Here is an 18,184-nt window from a genome sequence, read left to right as displayed (position 1 = left end):
AATGAGCGACCTATTCTGGTCCTATAATATAGTGTATTGCTGTATCCTGAGTAGAAAAGTCTAAAAAGTCTCTAGTATATTATATAATCCAAAACTCAATCATAGGTTCAGTACTTTAGCACTCATTATAAAAACTAAAAAATAGTCTAGTGTATTGCAGAGCATGGACTGTCAAGCTGTATTCAATTATCAGTTCCTACTGGGTGACCTTGGATAAGATGCTTGAACTCTGTGTGCCTCTGTTTTCTCATCTGTAAAATGGGCATAATAAAAAAAATTAACTACAATGATTTTGGTACACTGTAACTGTATAATCCACATTCTCTGCTATTACAGTAAACCAATCTTCTAATACAGTAAACTCAATAAAATTGTTTCGCATTGCTTTCTCATTGTCTTACTAAAGAGTTGTGTGATGTTAACACATAATGATTTCTGAATCACAAGACTGTTGGAAATCTTTGTTGCTTCCCTGTGATCTTAACTGTCAGTTTTAAGTGTTAGGCATTCATTGACTTCAAACACTCCATTGCCCAGTATTAAAAAAGAGGGAATTCTCAAATTATCTAATTAGACAAAAATGAAACATAAACTGAGGGTGCCCATATGTCTGTGTGACAGGGCACGTTCAATGATAGCGCATGTGTTCACAACTTCAAATCTTGAATGGAAAAATAACCCTCATTCCAAAAAGAACATAAATAATATTTAAATAAAATCAATTATTGTAAATACATCTAAGGAGGTTTGCAAAGCAATTTCAGCTAGTTCTATGCAATATTTCTAATATGATATGCATGCTGAGAAACATTTATATCTTGTAGATGATAGCGCATCATTAAGCCTTGGTGTTCATAAAGATGATGGCATTTGGAAAGGCACCATTGTCAGAAATTTCTAAAACCAAAGTGGAGCTGGTTTTTATTCTAAGTCTAAAGTATTTTTAAATCTAGCCACAGGGAAATAATTACTTTTGTTTCTATTCAATCAAGACCTGCACACAGAGTTTATGGAATGACATAATATCCTTCCTGAAATCAGACCAGCATGTAGGAAGGACCAGCATCCTTCACACATAACTAGTTCCTGAACCTTTACAAACAAATCCTAATTTCCAAGGAAACAATCTCATCAAATGCTGCCCACTAGAATACATATTGTTCTTTTTGGAAACATTACAATAAGATTTTCATGATTAGAAACCCCAACTTCCTCTCTAATATTCAATATAATCTTAAACTTATTTATTTAAGTGGAAACTGTATTTTTGTAAAGGCTCTAAAAATTCCTGGTTAACTTATTTAGCACCAATATAATAATTTCTTTTTTGTAGTCTAGGAGGAGGGTGATCATTAACTGACTGTAAACGTGTGTGTTAGGGGCTTCTTAGGAACGTTCATCTTTCTACTTTCTACTGATATACCCTATAAGGAGCATGTTTTAAATTTTTTTCTTGAGACTGGTAAATTTTGGTAATGTCCAGACTTCCAGGCTGGTATTTTGGGGGGCTGAGAATAAAAACAACATCAAGCAGCTTATAATCAATATTCTCTTCTCTTTGCATTAGGAAGCTGGAGTTTTGTGTGCAGGTTAAGGGATTTGTTTTGAGATGAACGAACACCTTAATTCTTTACCAGGAAAACAATATTAACACATCTGTGGCAACTGCTGATATAAACATACAAACAGGAAGAGAATGCGATTCTAGTGCTTAGCCTGGTGGCCTTTAGAACAAAATTCTTGCTTTCCTCCTCTTCACTAAGGATGTTCGAAATACTCCGGGCAGGGTGGACATTAGTCCCTTGCCTCCTCCCTAATGAAATAAACAAGTGTCCACATTCTAAATGTGACGGAGTGTGAGGAAACTGCAGAAAAGCTCCTAAGATACACACTGAGTAAGAGTTCTCATCTGTTCTGTAGACACACGTCAGTTTGGGAATTTATGATTCACTGTCCCACCGTGAAGTTTTTTGTGCACTTTATGATGAGCTATGTGGCAGCTAAGGACTGTCCTGTTTGCTGAAAACTGCAACCTAAAGTTATTTTTCAAAGTTACGGGTAGTGTGGCATAGAAATCCATATGTTATAAAGTGGAAACAAACAAACAAAAAAAACTGGGTTAGCATGAAATAGAGCCAACAGAAATCAGAATGAGCAACAGCCTTCCACTGCCGGCCACTCACCTTGTTGAATTTTAGTCACTAGCTGATGGCGTGCTAGAATCCGGCTCATCCTGTAAGGAGAGCGTCTTGTAGTCTGATCAAATCGCAAGTACATCTCCTGGCCCTCAGGTGTCATGGAATTTAGGTAGTAGCAGCCTGAGGCTGGGGTCCTGGGCACCTGACTGAACATCTCGGCAGATTTCCTATTGCCACCTCAGTCTGCCTGTGGCTGTTTCCGTCTGTCTCCAGTCTCAGTCAAAGAGCAAGGCACCCAGCCCAGGACAGCTCAACAGACCCAGCGATTTTTAAAAAGAAAGAGGAGTGCCAAAGCCACAACTCCGAATTCCAACCCCCGGGGCCCTCACGTGACCTCGGCAACCAATGAGAGGAACAGAGGAAAATGGGAACGTTCGCTGTCAGCCCTGAGCCCCGACCGGAGGCAGTTCCAGCCGCCAGGGTCCCTCACACAATGCTGAAAGCAAAACACACGTATTTGACGTGCCTCAGAGCTGACGAAGCACCCAAAAGCAGCCGTCACTAAAGGTGTTAAAAGAAAAAGAGAGAGGGAAGGGCAAAACCAGTAGAAGACAAACAAGTCCAGGGCTCAGGAAACTTTTCAGGCTGTCAAAGTTAGAGAAAGCTCCTTCGCTTTCTACAGGGCAGCTGCAGCCAGGTAAAAGATGGACCTGATAAATCTCTTAAATTTAAAAAAACAAAACAAAACAAAAACTACTTCAAACAAGCATCAACAGCTGAGCGTAAGCCACCACCTTCGTTATGAAGAAACAACTCAAATAAAAACTTTTCCAGTGAAAAATAAACTTCAAGTGCTTTCACACCAGGAGTGAATACATCACAGATCCTGACCCTCACGTGATGGGAATTGGAGGGCTCTTACAGATAAGATGCAGAGAGGCAAAGTACACACGTGTTACGTATTAAGCATCTGTTCCTCTTTGATTTCTCTACTTCCCCAATTTTTAATCATCCAGAGGTAAAACACTTAGAAAGTGCCTATCACACTTAAGACACTGAATCATTTAAGACAAGAATCACTGCAGAAGTTGCAAAGATACTTCAAAGATACTGTCATCAACCTGCTAAGGACCCACTGAGAAGTTATACAAAAGCTTCTAACATGAGGCCATATATATGTCTCAAAAAGGACGCAAACACAATGCTAGGTAAGCAATATTATTTTTGACTGGGGTGATGATTGCAAGCCAGACAGAGAAAGAGACATGTGGATAGGCTTTTTAAAATGGGGGGAATTCTGATAGGCAGAGGCTGGGGAGGGCTTTGCAAGAGACTCTAGCTACCCATGTGTGCAGATCCAGAACCACAGTATATGGTTTAAGCAAACTGCTAGTAATTCAGTTTGGCCATATCTGAGTGTATATATGTATGTGTGTATATATATATATATCATTATAATTTTCCCTGTTTTTCTTGTTTAACATTGTTCGATCTGAAGAGAAAAAGTCCACAGAAAACATGTTATCGAATTCTGAGCCTGGGGCTGAATGAATAAAGTTCTTTGATAAAAAAAATACATGACCAAGTTGCTTCTACATTTGGCTGACTGAAACATAGCCTGGCTGGGAATTTATAGTCTAATAATGAGAAATTATTTCTAAATTATTTCCAAATTAAAAGTTTAACAGGATTTAAATTAGGACTTTGATTCTTCTTACTCTGGCTCTCTGAGGCCCATTAGCCTTAACAACTTTCCCTGAGGGAATTGTTGCTAGCCTGATTCTGAGAAGCAGCTGTCTTGCGTCTTGCGTAACTGCCCCACTATGTGAATAAACAAGTTAAGCACGATCTCTGTGGCCCAGCATGTGACAATTGCCTACTATCTCACGTAGTTGGTAATTGTCAGCCTCTTGGGATGGTTACACAAGAGTCAGCATGTCTTTGTTTTCAGGTTGGCTTCATGGCAGGAAGGGAAAGAAAGACCTATGGGGCCATATTGTGCACTTTCCATTCTTATTTAGGATTTGAGCAGCAGTTTTTCTGTTCTATAGCATCGTTTGTGGAAGGTGAAAGGGATCTGAGACCTAACGAACTGCTCGGCAGAAGCGCGGATGTGAATGGAGAAAGGCCGAGCACCATATTGCAAAGTTGGCTGCCTGGAAGGTTCATGAGCCCAGCTCAGTCCGCACTGGTGGCCGTCCGATTGAGGTGCTTGTATCAGCTGCTTTGGGCACATGCTTTCGGCTTGATGGTCCAACATTGGGAGCATCTATGTCATAACTTTTTGTTCAAGGCAGACACTTGGTGGTTATCACTTTTTTACTGGGAGAGAATGGAAGGAGGGTGGAGAGAGAAAGAAGAGGGGAGCATGGGACTTGAGAACATTGAACATGTTCTGAGAAACCAAGTAAAGGTGAGGAAAAGGTAAAAAGGTAACGGTGAGGAAAAAATACGTAGCTTTGTATAGCTTTGGATAGCACTGAAAGTTAGACTGGCCATTTCCAATGCCAACCTTGCAGTTCATTGCTGACTTGGCTGCATTCTATTAGAAAAACAAGTGGAATGATTCTTCCTGAGAAGGATTGCAGTGTGTCAAGGCGAGGTTACTAGATAAAACAATAACAACGACAATAAAACTTACATTGTCTCCTTTTTGCATAGTCATGAATGTGTTGAAAGTTCTGGGGTGTCTGGTTCTGAAAACATTAAGATCATAAGTTTGTATTTATGACTATATATAGTATTTCATTAAAATAATCTTGGCAATAAAGAGCAAGGATTGAACTTATTTTTTTTTTTAAAGATGGTGCCTCACTCTGTCTCCCAGGCTGGATTGCAGTGGCGCAATCATAGTTCACTGTAGTCTCCAACTCCTGGGCTCAAGTGATTCTCTTGCCTCAGCCTCTCAAGTAGCTGAGATTCCAGGTGCACACCATCACACCTGGCCAATTAAAAAAAAAAAAAAAAGTTGTAGAGATGGGGTCTCTCTTTGCTTCCTAAGCTGATGGCAAACTCCTGGCTTCCAGCGTTTCTCCTGCCTCAGCTTCCCAAAGTGGTAGGATTACAGGCGTGACCCATCACACCTGGCCCTACTTCTTTTAAAAAAAAAAAAAAGGAATTTTTATTCCCTAATTTAAAAAAAAGCCAACTTAAAATGAAGCCTCATTTTTTCAAAAAATCAGCCAGCATTTTAATAAGGGGCTCTAGGAAGGATCGCATATCAACATTTGGTTTTCTGTACGCATATACAGGGCCGCTAAAGTTTTATTTCATAGTTCAAGTAGTATCTATAAATTCATGTATCTGCTCACCATGTTTTTGTCATTTTGTATTTCCAAGGTACTATATTTAAAGCAAATATGTAACATTATTTTCTCATTAGCATGTCATTAGTACCTTGTTTTTTGCTAATTTATCACCATTGCTATGAAACTTGTACTTTTTAAATAAATTCTTTTTTGTGATCATTTAGTTCCCGTGTTAGAAGAATTACCACTGGGGTAGACAGGTCTATTGTATTAGAATGAAGAAATGGCTAGTTCTCTCTCTGGCTTTTCCTTTACAGGCAACTGAGAGAGCTGGTCCTCTTCTCCAGTGAGTGCATTAAGTCCTATGGAATCAAAGAGGGAGAGAGTGCCCAAATCACAAGCGTCTTCCAAGACCGACACCATATCTCTTCCTCTCTAATTCCTTTAAAAATGAGGAAAACAGATGGCACTTGTGTTCAGTTTTCACCTACTTTTCTTCCCTCCTAATCTGCTCATCAATTGTGATCTTCACTCAGACTATTTCAGGAATGAGATAAACAGATGGTTACTGGGAACCAAAGACAAAAAAGAGAAGGGAAAGGAAAGAGGAGAGAAGGGAACAGCATTGAGCACCTACTATGTGCCGGGCCTGAAGCCTTCATGGCTTCACATTTTATGTTTTTTAACATCAATCTCCACAGCTATCACTGGAGGTATCTGATTGGATGGAAAGGAGGCTAAGATTCACAGAAGTCACATAGCAAGCAAGTGCAGAGCCTTTGTGCATCTCCAAGCTGATGCTATTTTCACTCTTTCTGCTATTACACAGGAGAGACAGGGAAGGAAAAACACGGCACGGAAAAGGCACTCCAGAAATTGGAAAGGGGAGAGCATTTTGGAAGAAGAGCCTGAAAATCATCCTAATCCTCTTTAACTACCTGTGATACTGGAATGCCTACATGGAAATATGGGTATGGGGCGGCTAAAATCCCGTGGTGATTGAGAGTTGGTGTCTTCAAGTAAGAAGTACAGACCCCAGAGCCCTTAATCAATCAATAGAAGCCACAAGCCCTCTTAGGAGTAACCCATAGGTGAGGACTAGAGACTCACCCCACCCCCCCACCCTCAAATGAATAAGCAGCTCAGCTTGACCCTCTTTACCAGTCCTTTCCAGGGTAGTTTATTCTCTGCATTCTGTCTGTCCTCAAGGCTAATGCTGCGTATGCCTTGAGTGTCTCATAGCATTCACTGTCAATGCAAACACTCCAAATACAGTCAAAACTCTGAAATTTGACCTCTAAGCAAAACTTTTGGTATTTGGAATTTTCAAGTATTTTGATAGATGATCCCAGATTAGCGCTCAATGGAATCTTGTATACACAGGGCAGAACGCTAAGGAGTGCTTTTACAGAAGCCAGGAATGGCTCACTGTCTGCTGCCCTTTCTACTCCTTCACGCACATTCCAGCCTCCTCGTCAGTCTGTTCAGAGGGAGCCAAGGTAGTTCTGCCAACTGGGAAAATGTTTGAGACACAAGTGGCAGGCGGAAAAATGCAGGGCTGATTTGGAAGGCTGCTTTCGAAATTACGTGAACCCAGATTGTGGGTTGATGTCAAAGCCTTCCTGTGGGCTCTGAAGGCCAGCGTTTGGGGATTTTCACCGATGGATTTGTGATGTGTGTGCCCAACTGTGTGCCAATTAACTTTCCCAATCTGCATGCACCCCATGTCCCATGCCCAGTGCAGACAAGCCGGTGACACTAACACTGGCAGCTGTGATCAGGACTCCATGAAAGAGCTTGGCCCAGATCAGCTTTCCTAGCTCCAGACCACGGCTCTCATCTGGAGTCCAGATCCTGCCGCAAGCACTTGTAAGTGGTAATAGATTTCTTTTACTTCGTCTCTCAGCCCTCCCTACTGTCTGGTGCATTCCCATCTGTGGGCCTCCAGGAGCATGTGCTCTCCCCGTATGCCATTCCCTGGGGATGCAACCATCAGCTCCAGCCCATATGACAGTAACCTGGTCTGTCCTGTCCTGGGACCATTACTACACCCACGAACTCCAGCCAAACCAGAATTCTTTCATTTTCTCAGTTGTTTAACAGATCTGGAATTGTGTGGTTCCCTTCTCTTCCACGCATGAGGCTCAGTTAAAACCTATTGCCTCCAGAAACACTTTCAGAAACACTTTCATGACTAACACAAAGCTCTTTAGTCTTACCAGTCATATTAATACCTGTAAACCATTGTTATGTGGCACATTAATTAGATTGGGTTGTTACATGTTCATATGGAATCTATTTGTTATTGCAACTACTACAGGCAGAAAGTTTTGACATCTTGAATTTAGAAGGAATATTAAACATTTTCTAATGCAACCAGTCAACTACTACAGTAGTTGAGTTAATTCTCTGCCTGCATATACAGAGTGTATTATCTCACAGAGGACCCCAAGCTATTGAAGAATGTTCTCCCTTTTAATTTCCATCCACTAGCTCTGATTCTGCCATTTTGAATCAGGCAGGACAAATCTATGCTTTCTTCCACAAGATTGTCCTTCAGATGTTTGTCAAAAGCCCTTATAAGAATGTTTTTGTGTAGTCTCACATTTTTTTCCATCGAACCACATGACTTTAGCCATTCATCCAGCTGACTGCTCTCTTTTGGATCTGCTCCAGTCTGTCGGTATCCCTTTAAAAATATGTGGGTATCTACTCTTAAGCTTAGAGCTCTAGACTTGGCCAAGCACAGTACTATATGGTACATTGTGTGCATATTTCCTGCATTCAGGGCATTGTACTTCTGCTGATGCAGTCTGAGATTACGGGAGGCTTTATTTTTTATAATCTATATTCACTCATTCATAAATTTAACATTGGATGCCTGAAAAACAGGGCAGTAAGTATAGTAGATACAAAGGTGAGTATGATGTGGCCCCTGTTCTCAAGGGACTATCTGCCAGGGAAGACAGAAAAGAAATTTACCACTATACCCCATGTTAAGTGAAGTGTGGGAGGCTAGAGGCTATCTCTATTGCCTCATGCTGTTTATTATATATGATCTAAGTGTTTTAGATCATATATAAGCACATATATTAGATCATATATATCTAAGTGCATAAATAGCTGGATGCTACTTTTGTATTTTCATAAAATCTGCTGTTACGTAACTGTTCTCTGTTCTTTACTTACCAAATGATCTTTTGAACTTAAGAATAGGTCTTTAAACTTATCACAGTAGTTGAGTTTTGTTCAATTCCTGACTTTCTCCTCAGCTATTTATTTCTGCCTTGTTATTTCTAGTAGCTAACAACCCCCACCCCAATATTATAAAAGTCAAAAATAAACAACTAACTGAATTTGGGGGAAAGGTAAAGTAAGGGCAGGAAAATAATAAAGCTGGGGGTAAAATCCATTCACAGATATGCAAGCATTTGCTGGAAGTGGGTGAGAATGTGGCTTAAGATGCCTCTCTGACAAAGCAAAAAGACCAGTTACAAAATTCAACATATCCGTAAGATGAAAAACAAAACAATGGTCAAGATAAATACAGATCGCGAGGTATGCTGACCCCAGGGAAGATTTTCCCAGGCCCTCATAAAGAATCAGCACGCCTGTAATCCCAGCACTTTGGGTGGATCACCTGAGCTCAGGAGTTTGAGACCAGCCTGGGCAACATGGCAAAAACCCATCTCCACAAAAAAAAAAAAAAAAAAAAAAAAAAAAAAATTACGAAACTTAGCCAGGCATTGTTGTGAGCACCTGTAGTCCCATCTACTTGGAAGGCTGAGGTAGGAGGATGACTTGAGCCTGGGAGGTCGAGGCTGCAGTAAGCCATGAGTGTGCCACTGCATTCCAGCCTGGGCAACAGAGCAAGACCCGGTTTCAAAAAATAAAAAAAATCAGCACCCTCAAAAATATTGGATATGGTAGCAAAATTTAGTTCACAGTTTCTTAACTGTATCCTTCACTGTCAACAATAATATAACAAGCATTATTTAGGGAAAGTAGTTTCTGTGAGGGTCTTCGAAAACCATGGTTCAAGTATGCTATTGTCTGTGATCTTTTAAACCATGTCTCAGACCATGTCAGCACTTTCCAGCTTAAAATATTCTAGAGTTTTCCATTGCACCGAGAATGAAAATCAAACTCCTTACTTGGCCCACCAGGTCCTGCACAATCCAGTCCCTGCCAACCCCTCCCCTATCAACTCCAGCTCCCTGTTAGCCTCCTCCACGTTGCTGCCTCAGTTGCCTTTCTTCACGTGCTACTCCTCAGCTGCAGTGTTGCATGGAGCCTTCCCATGACTGGCTCTTTCTCAGCCTCCAAGTATGAGCTTAACTGATGCATCCTCAGGCAAGCCATCCCTGCTGACTTCCTCTAAGTGAAGGCAGTATCCCCTTAGTGGTTCCTGTAGCCCCTCTCCCAATTTATAATTACATATGTATTTGCTCATGGACCTGTGTGTTGCTAATTTTTCCCAGTAGACTGCTTTGGGTGGTCTGTGTCTATTTCATTCACATTCTATACTTGATGCCTACTGTAGTCCTGGCACAGAGTAGGAGGGCATCAGTAGCGACTGGTTGAACAAATTGATTGAATAAATAATTGAATAAGTGATTATATGAATTTCCCCAAAGATAAAATTTAGAATGTCTAGAGGAATAGATGCATATTTTTTTAGGCAATCATTATAGGTATTATTCTTGTTGCTGATGATACAACTTGGATTGAACAAGGATTGGACAGCAGATAATTCTAGGTTTTATTCTCTGGGAAGAGCCTTAAATACTGTGATGGTTAATACTGAGTGTCAACTTGATTGGATTTAAGGATACAAAATATTGATCCTGGGTGTGTCTGCAAGGATGTTGCCAAAGGAGATTAACATTTGATCTAGTGGGCTGGGAAGGCAGACCCACCCTTAATCTGGGTGTGCACCATCTAATCAGCTGCCAGCATGGCTAGAAATAAAGCAGGCAGAAAAATGTGAAAGGCGAGACTGGCCTAGCCTCCCAGCCTACATCTTTCTCCCGTGCTGGATGCTTCCTGCCCGCAAACATTGGACTCCAAGTTCTTCAGTTTTGGGCCTCAGACTGGCTCTCCTTGCTCCTCAGCTTGCAGACGGCCAACTGTGGGACTCTGTGATTGAGTGGGTTAATACTTAATAAATTTCCCTTTATATCTATCTATCCTATTAATTCTTTGCCTCTAGAGAACCCTGACTAATGCAAATACATGTATTTCACTTTGTTGGCTAGTGACAAAAGTATATGCTTTGACCACCAAACAGGACAGTTTAAGGTCCCTTGTGAAAATTAGGGAGCCTGGAGGGATGAGCAAACCTCTTGCTCCACAAAGAGGGGATAAAGGGCATAAGAAAATTTTAGTAATATCTACCTTATCTTTGTATCAGTTACAAATTGTATAGGCATGCTTGCCATGCCTTTAACTAAACAGTACAGCAGCACTGAGCCAGCTACATTCAGCTGACCCTACAGATACCTCTTGTGAGAGACTTCAGTCCACTGGTCTGTATTTTGTGGGAACAGCTATCCAACCAGATGCAGTGTTCCAAGCTGCCTTCTTTTCTAGCCTATATTTTTTCCATAGGGATATGATGGCAGAATCTTCTGAGTTGATCACCCACCGACTGTGTCTATGACCTTCCTCTGATGGACCAGTCTTGCTGCCTTACCAAAGTAGGAGACTGTGTTCATGTAGCTTCATTTGTTTTTTGTGGACTCAAACTGCATCTGGGTTATCAACCATCTCTGTTCCTTCATGCTCATACATATCTCTTTAACAGTTCATTCAACAATTTTACTGGAGATTGTAACAAATTTACTATCTAGTATTTTCTAGAACCTACTTATTTTTGTCCTCAATGAAAATAAAAGCAATTGCTTATTTTTATTTTCAATGAATTGCTTAGATTACTAGAAGGGAATTTTTAGTCTTTTAGGTAGAATTTGTCTGCACTTAGAGGATTACCTTCATTTACTTCAGGTAGGATTCTATAACCTCCTCCCATCTTGAACAGCAGTGAATATATTTTCTTAATGTTGACTCAAATTATAATTTGAATATGAAATGAACACTTGCTCATTGAAGAAATCCTATGATGAATCCTTTGGAAAATCTTCTGATCATCTGTTTTGTAAATATTTGGGATTACCCAGTGAGAGGCACACCATTATTACGATTGTCTGCTGACCTGTTGCCCTGGATTCTGTCTCCATTCTTATATACAATCCCTTTCTTCATGGTGTCAAGCAGCAGTTGGGAATTGAGTATGGCCCACGACTGTGGAGGAATAAAGGCATGGGAGGAATAATGCAATTGCATTTCTTAGATATGCCTTCTTGGATAAATCCAGCTCAGTATACCAAAAAATATGAAAAATATGATAGAATGCTTTCCTTCCATATTCCTAATATAAGACCATCAATCTGTACTTGAAAGTGGTGCAGAGAAGAGTAGCAACATTTTTAAAATCCTATAAAGAGAAGAGCATTACAAATTTGAGAGAGTAGCAAAATATCCCTAGAGGTCTAGATTTAGGTGTCATGTAGCTCTGAAGTGACTGGAAGACACATTTTAGGGTAATGGCAGGGTAGCAAGGGGAGGCTCCTCTTTTGAGTTAAGAGAAATAATTTAACCAAAAGTGATCCTGGTGTAATCAGAAGATTTTTTTCTGGCATCTTGTTTGTCATCAACAGAGACAAAGTCCCTAACTCACCTTACCATTTCCTTTACCCTTTCTTATTCAAATATTTCTAATGTATTCTTCATGCCAGGCACAGGGCTAGACTCTGATGGTACAGAGAAGAATAAGACACTGTCTCTCTTCTCAACAATAATTTATCACGGCAAAAGAGGAGGACAGTTACAATTATAGGACTGTGTTGCTGGTGCTACGACAGAGGTGTGCAGAGGGTGTCCGGGGGGAGCAGAGGAGAGACGACTAAGTCAGAACAAAATAGAGGCATTCTGCATAGCAGAAAGGTGGTGCAGGTGCCTAGATGGATGCATACCTGGGCGAGAAGGCTAGGAAGACTATATGGGGGAAAAGATGCCCATGAAGAGACAAAAATGCATAAATACTTTCCTATGTGATACCCCACCTTCAATTAATAAGATACATTAGTATTCAAATCACCATGACAAGCCGAGCACAGTGGTTCACGCTTATAATCCCAGCACTTTGGGATGCCAAGGTGGGTAGATCACCTGAGGTCAAGAAGGTCAGGAGTTTGAGACCAGCCTGGCCAACATGGCAAAACCCCGTCTCTACTTAAAAAAAAAAAAAATTAGCCGGGCATGGTGGCGTATGCCTGTAATCTGAGCTGCTCAGGAGGTTGAGGCACAAGAATCGCTTGAACCCAGGAGACAGAGTTTGTAGTGAGCTGAGATGGTGCCACTGCACTCCAGCCTGGGTGACAGAGCAAGACTTCATCTCAAAAAAAAACCAAAAAACAAAAAACACCATGACATAGGGGATCTCAGGGACAGCATGAATGGTAATGGGTGTGTTAATTCCACTGCAGGAATCATCACACAATGTATCTCTATCTCAAATCATCTTGCATACCTTGAAGATATACAATCTTTATCAGTCAATTAAATATTTTAAAATTTAAAAATCAGCATGATACAACACCTCACATAGTGACACGTGTGTGTGTGTGTGTGTGGTGACAGTTGAGATCTACTCCCTCGTCAAGTATTCAGTAGAGTCTTATTAATTATAGTCACCATCCTGTACATTAAATCCCCAGAACTTAGCATCTCCCCATTCCACATCCCCTGTCCCTGGGCCCCCAGCCCCTGGCAACCACCATTCTACTCTCTGCTTCTGTGAGTTCAACTTTTTTTTTTTTGAGACGGAGTTTTGCTCTTGTCATCCAGACCGGAGTGCAATGGTGTAATCTCAGCTCACTGCAACCTCCGCCTCCCAGATTCAAGCGATTCTCCTGCCTCAGCCTCCCGAGTAGCTGGTATTACAGGAGCCCACCACCATGCCCAGCTAATTTTTGTATTTTTAGTAGAGACGGGGTTTCACCACGTTGGCCAGGCTGATCTCAAACTCCTGACCTCAGGTGATCCACCTGCCTTGGCCTCCCAAAGTGCTGGGATTACAGGCGTGAGCCACTGCGCCCTGCCGAGTTCAACTTTTTAAAATTCCACATGTAAATGAGATCATGCGGCACTGGTCTTTCTCTGTCTGGCTGATTGCACTTAGCATAATGTCCTCCAGGTTCATTTATTTTTGTGCCTGTTTTGTATAGACTTTCTAGAGGAGTTCTTTCCCATTAGAGAATATGTGTGTATGCATGAAGATACAGACTCCTGAGATTTTTTAACCATTTATCTTTACAGCGTGATGCTTATCACAGCACGCAGTGGCCTCCGGCCAATCTCCCAGAGCACCACCATAATCACACTGTGTCTTATAGTTCAGACCTGTTTAAACAGATCTGGTATAACACAGATAGCCAGGCATGGTTACCTTCTCCTTAGTGGCCCCACCAAAATGACTCAACACTAATCAATCACAAGAGAATATTTACTGAGCACCAAAAATGTATTTGATGCACAGAAAGATAGAACTTGCTATCTTTTGTATCAAAAGCTACTCACAATCTTCAATGACCTTAAAACTCCCTCTTTCATTCCCTGACTTCGGGAGTCTCAAGGGCTGTCCTTGGCCTTGGCTTGTTTATTAATATGGCTTGCCTTGGAAAATCCAGTCCCAGCACTCTGTTAATCAGCCAGTGCATTTTTGTATGTGAGAAAATGTAAGACCAAAATTGTGTGGTATAGACTATAATTACGTTTTGAAAATTAAAAAAAAAAAGCATGGTAAAAAAAAGTTTAGAAGAAACTGCACTAAAAAGATAATCATGACCATTTTTAGGATGTTGAAATGATGGGTGATAATTCTTAAATCTCCATTTTAAAAATATTCTATTGTATGTCTAGGGGATCAAGCCTAACCAATGATTTATGATAGGGGTATGGAGAAGGAACCTCAGTCTTAGCTTATTTCCAGTTGCCTCTGTGTATTGCAGATGGAAGACAGAGAGACAAAAAAAATCTGCACAACGATGATAGATACGGTCTTACATGGCTTAAACTCCCCAGTGTCTAATACAGTTATGCAAAACTCCAGTGTTCAAAATAATTTCATCTGAGAAAGAGAAAACAAAAAAAGTTTACTGATTCCTCTTTCAAAATGCCTCTCACATCCATTCCTTATTACATGATGTGTCCTGCACACAGGGACCTGCCCTCCTGCCTGGAGCACCCTGAGTTTTACTTGTATCTGTGTGTCTAGTCTGGCCCCATCTCATCTACACTTTTTTTTTTTTGAGACAGAGTCTCACTCAGTCACCCAGGCCGGAGTGCAGTGGCGCCATCTCAGCTCACTGCAACCTCTGCCTCCCGGGTTCAAGCGATTCTCCTGCCTTAGCCTCCCAAGTAGCTGGGACTACAGGCATAGCCACCATGCTCAGCTAATTTTTTGTTTTTTTGTATTTTTAGTAGAGACAGGGTTTCACCATGTTGGTCAGGCTGGTCTAGAACTCCTGACTTCAAATGATCCGCCCACCTTGGCCTCCCAAAGTGCTGGGATTACAGGCATGAGCCACTGTGCCCAACCCCATCTACACTTAATGCCACAGAATGTTCAGCTTCTCAGGAGACCACTGCAGTCATACCACCCTCCTGCCACAAAACACCAAATAACGCACCACCTTTACCACTTACTATATAAGTCATTTAGCTTCTTAGGGACTCTCTTTCCATATCTTAAAAAAAATGGTTTATAAGTATATGTGCATATATATGTATATATGCACACATACACACATCTCGTATGAATATATATAAACAGACCAAGTCTATATGATTATCAATTCCTTTTCTATTATTTGAGTCAACTAGATCAGAATCTAAGCCAAGCAAAAGCAAACTAGTTGAAAAAAGGATTTTGTATCCTTTCTTGCATGTAGCCTTTTGGAGAAAGATTGAATGGGCATGGCAAGAGCTGTCCACTGCACAGATCCAATCTCCAGACGTAGGAAACTCTCTTTATAGCTATTTCTCGTTTTAAAACCTGAGATAAATTCCATAGAATAGCCTTACAATATTTTCTTAAGAGCTGATATTTACTTCAGCTTTAAAAATACAGTCTTACACCACATGACAATGTTTTGCTTAACGACAGTGGTCCCATAAGATTATAATAGCATATGTTTACTGTACTTTTTCTATGCTTATATATGTTTAGATACATAAATGCTTACCATTGTGTTACAATTGCCTGCAGAATTCAGTACAATAACATGCTGTGCAGGTTTGTAGCCTAGTAGCAATAGGCCACCCCATATAGCCTAGGTGTGTTGTAGGATTTGTGTGAGTACATTCTATAATGTTCACACAACAACAAAATCACCGAATAATGAATTTCTCAGAACATGTCCCCATCATTAAGCAATGCATGACTATACACTTAGGCATATTAAAGCTCTAGTCTCACAACGATGAGCAAAATCTATTTAAATAACACAATGGTGACACTAGGAACCATTTGCATAAAGCAGCCTAAACAATTTTTATCCAAACACTTCCTAAGAAATTACTCAGAAGTGCTATTTCTACTAATGCACCTCGAGTTCAAATTTTAAAAGGAACGATTAAAGACATTATTCTTTTCTCAGGATAGAGGAAGAGGAAGTGACTTTAAAGTAAAAAAGCAAAACAAAATGAAACACAACAAAACAAAATTTGGCCCATAATTTCTCAAACCTCCCTGGGCCTGGGAGGTCCCTTGAGGTCCTGTGTGCTCAGATTTGGGAAGTTATCCTGTGGTTTTGTTGAATTCTGCATAGAGGCACTCCATCTGCACTGTCCTTTTACCATCGTGTTCTAAGGAGCTAGATGAATGGGCCCAGCATTTGGAATCGCTTTCATTTAACAATGATTTCATGAATGCCTACTCTGTGCCAGGCAAAGTTCTTGGTGCTTGGAATGCATCAATGCATAAAACAGACATCATCTCTGTCGTAATAAAGCTTAAGATTTAACCAATGAACACAGTAACTTGAAAGTTATTAACTTGTGATGGATGGGCCACTGGAACCCTACAACTGCATGCATGCAATATGTTGGGTGTATATTCACTTTTCTAGAACATGAGGCTTTTAGATTTCACCAGATCTTCAAAGGATGCTGGAACACTCAAAATATTTTTTCAATGGCTTTAAAGTATGGTTCAAGAACACCTAGAAATGTGGCTTTGGAGTCGAGTTAACTTTTAACCAAAGTCAGGCTCTGTTATTTATTTATTAACTACATAAGCTTGGACAAATCAAATTAGTTCATTTTTCTGCATCTCAGTTTCCTCATCTATAAAATTGAAGTTAAGCCTCATAAAGCTGTTATAAGGGTTAAATTAGCTTATGTATATGAAGCACTTAGATATCATAATATTAGTGCTCTCCTTCCCATCACTTCATCCTGCAGGTTTTGACCAAAAATATGAGTGACAACTCTGAAGCAAGTTCAAAGTATAGAGATAGAATAGGCCTCCTTCCATAGCTAGATGTTTTCAATTTTATGTGGTCAACTGAATCAGAAATGTCGTAGGTTAGCGGGGAAGGTCCCTTCCAAACTAAGAGTTTATGAGTCTGTGAAATCGCCAACTTCGTATGTACTAAAAGGGTGGATGCCTAGACTTTTCTCTGGAGAGTATTTTATGACTGCATGATCAGTCCAACCTTGTTCGTTGATTCCTTGAGTGAAATAAATGCTTACTTTACGTAAAATGCTTATTTTAAAGCTATGTAATGTTACTTGGTAAAATTCTCTTAGTATAACTCAGAAAGACAATACTCATGATGATAACAAAATTGCCTTCTATTTGTTTAGTATAGTTTTCAAAGATTTAAAAGTTATAAATATAAGCCCTTCATTTTATTGATTATGGAAATTACCCTTTAAATCAACCTTTTAAAAGGGCCCGCAGGTCCCTAATTGGTTTTGCTCCTACTTCCTCTTGCAGCCTCAAATTCACAGCCTCCTTCTTGGTCTCTGTATTCTAGGGACATTGGCCTTTGCCTTCCAGAGGCTTTGAACATGCACTTCCCTCGTACTGAGCTAAAATGCTAACCATCCCTGCAGTGGCGTAATGAACACTGCTCAACACTCATTTCCTAAAGGATGCTTTCCATCTTCCTAAGCAGCACCCTGTACATCTCCATTGTAGTCTCTGTCATACTTGCATTGTGATATTTTGGGGACATGATTATTTGATTGACATCTGTCTATTCCCCTAGCTTGTACAATCCATGAAGGTAGGGACCATGTGTCTTTCTGCTTATTATTGTATCACAGCATTTAGTCCAGTGCCTGGTACATAGGAATGGACAATAAACTTTGATAGAATGAAATGCTGGGTGAAAGACAGGTAGGAAGGATGGTATTTTCACTTGGCATGTGTGAATTGCACAAGGGCATCTGATTACTCAGCACAGATGGAGCATGAGGACCAGTGCCCTGATGGTTACTTTATTCCTCTTCCTCCGTGTTGCCTCCTGTCTTCTCTCTCTTCTTCTGGATATGACTTTCTGTCCTAATTAATGATGTCTAATATGCCTTTTACTTCATTATGTTAAGTCTTTGTGTATAGAGGGGGCTAATGTATGACGACTCAAAGCTGCTGGTATACACCAAATGCCATTCCCAATCAAGTTCTTCTGCAGGAAATTTCCACCTTGAGTTTCTTTTTCTGTTTTG

At 40.5% G+C, this 18,184-nt stretch overlaps 1 protein-coding gene and 1 long non-coding RNA gene across 7 annotated transcripts in view; one reads left to right on the top strand and one right to left on the bottom strand.

The window, feature by feature from the left end:
* The window catches only part of STARD13 (StAR related lipid transfer domain containing 13), a 247,468-nt gene that overhangs the window by 180,300 nt on the left and 48,984 nt on the right, over window positions 1-18,184 (bottom strand). Inside the window, exon 1 of one of the 2 annotated variants that reach the window (XM_032150500.2) lies at window positions 2,184-2,469. The exons of the other annotated variant lie outside the window; for it this stretch is intronic. Within the exon in view, the coding sequence (XP_032006391.1) occupies window positions 2,184-2,352 (169 nt within the window). The 5' untranslated portion in view covers window positions 2,353-2,469. Of the gene's footprint in view, window positions 1-2,183; window positions 2,470-18,184 lie in introns of those variants that run through there. 2 annotated transcript variants of the gene reach the window in all.
* The window catches only part of LOC131383278 (uncharacterized), a 53,871-nt gene continuing 38,284 nt past the window's right edge, over window positions 2,598-18,184 (top strand). For 3 of the 5 annotated variants that reach the window (XR_009213186.1, XR_009213187.1, XR_009213185.1), the window contains exons 1-2: window positions 2,598-3,346; window positions 6,216-6,477. This is a non-coding gene — a long non-coding RNA (uncharacterized LOC131383278). The remainder of the gene's footprint in view (window positions 3,347-6,215; window positions 6,478-18,184) is intronic. The other 2 variants (XR_009213189.1, XR_009213188.1) reach the window with 1 other exon arrangement.

Source organism: Hylobates moloch, unplaced genomic scaffold (genome assembly GCF_009828535.3).
Source record: "Hylobates moloch isolate HMO894 unplaced genomic scaffold, HMol_V3 SCAFFOLD_4, whole genome shotgun sequence".
NCBI lineage: Eukaryota > Metazoa > Chordata > Mammalia > Primates > Hylobatidae > Hylobates > Hylobates moloch.
The sequence above is the reverse complement of the archived record's forward strand: the minus strand, read 5'-3'. Positions and strand labels throughout refer to the sequence as shown.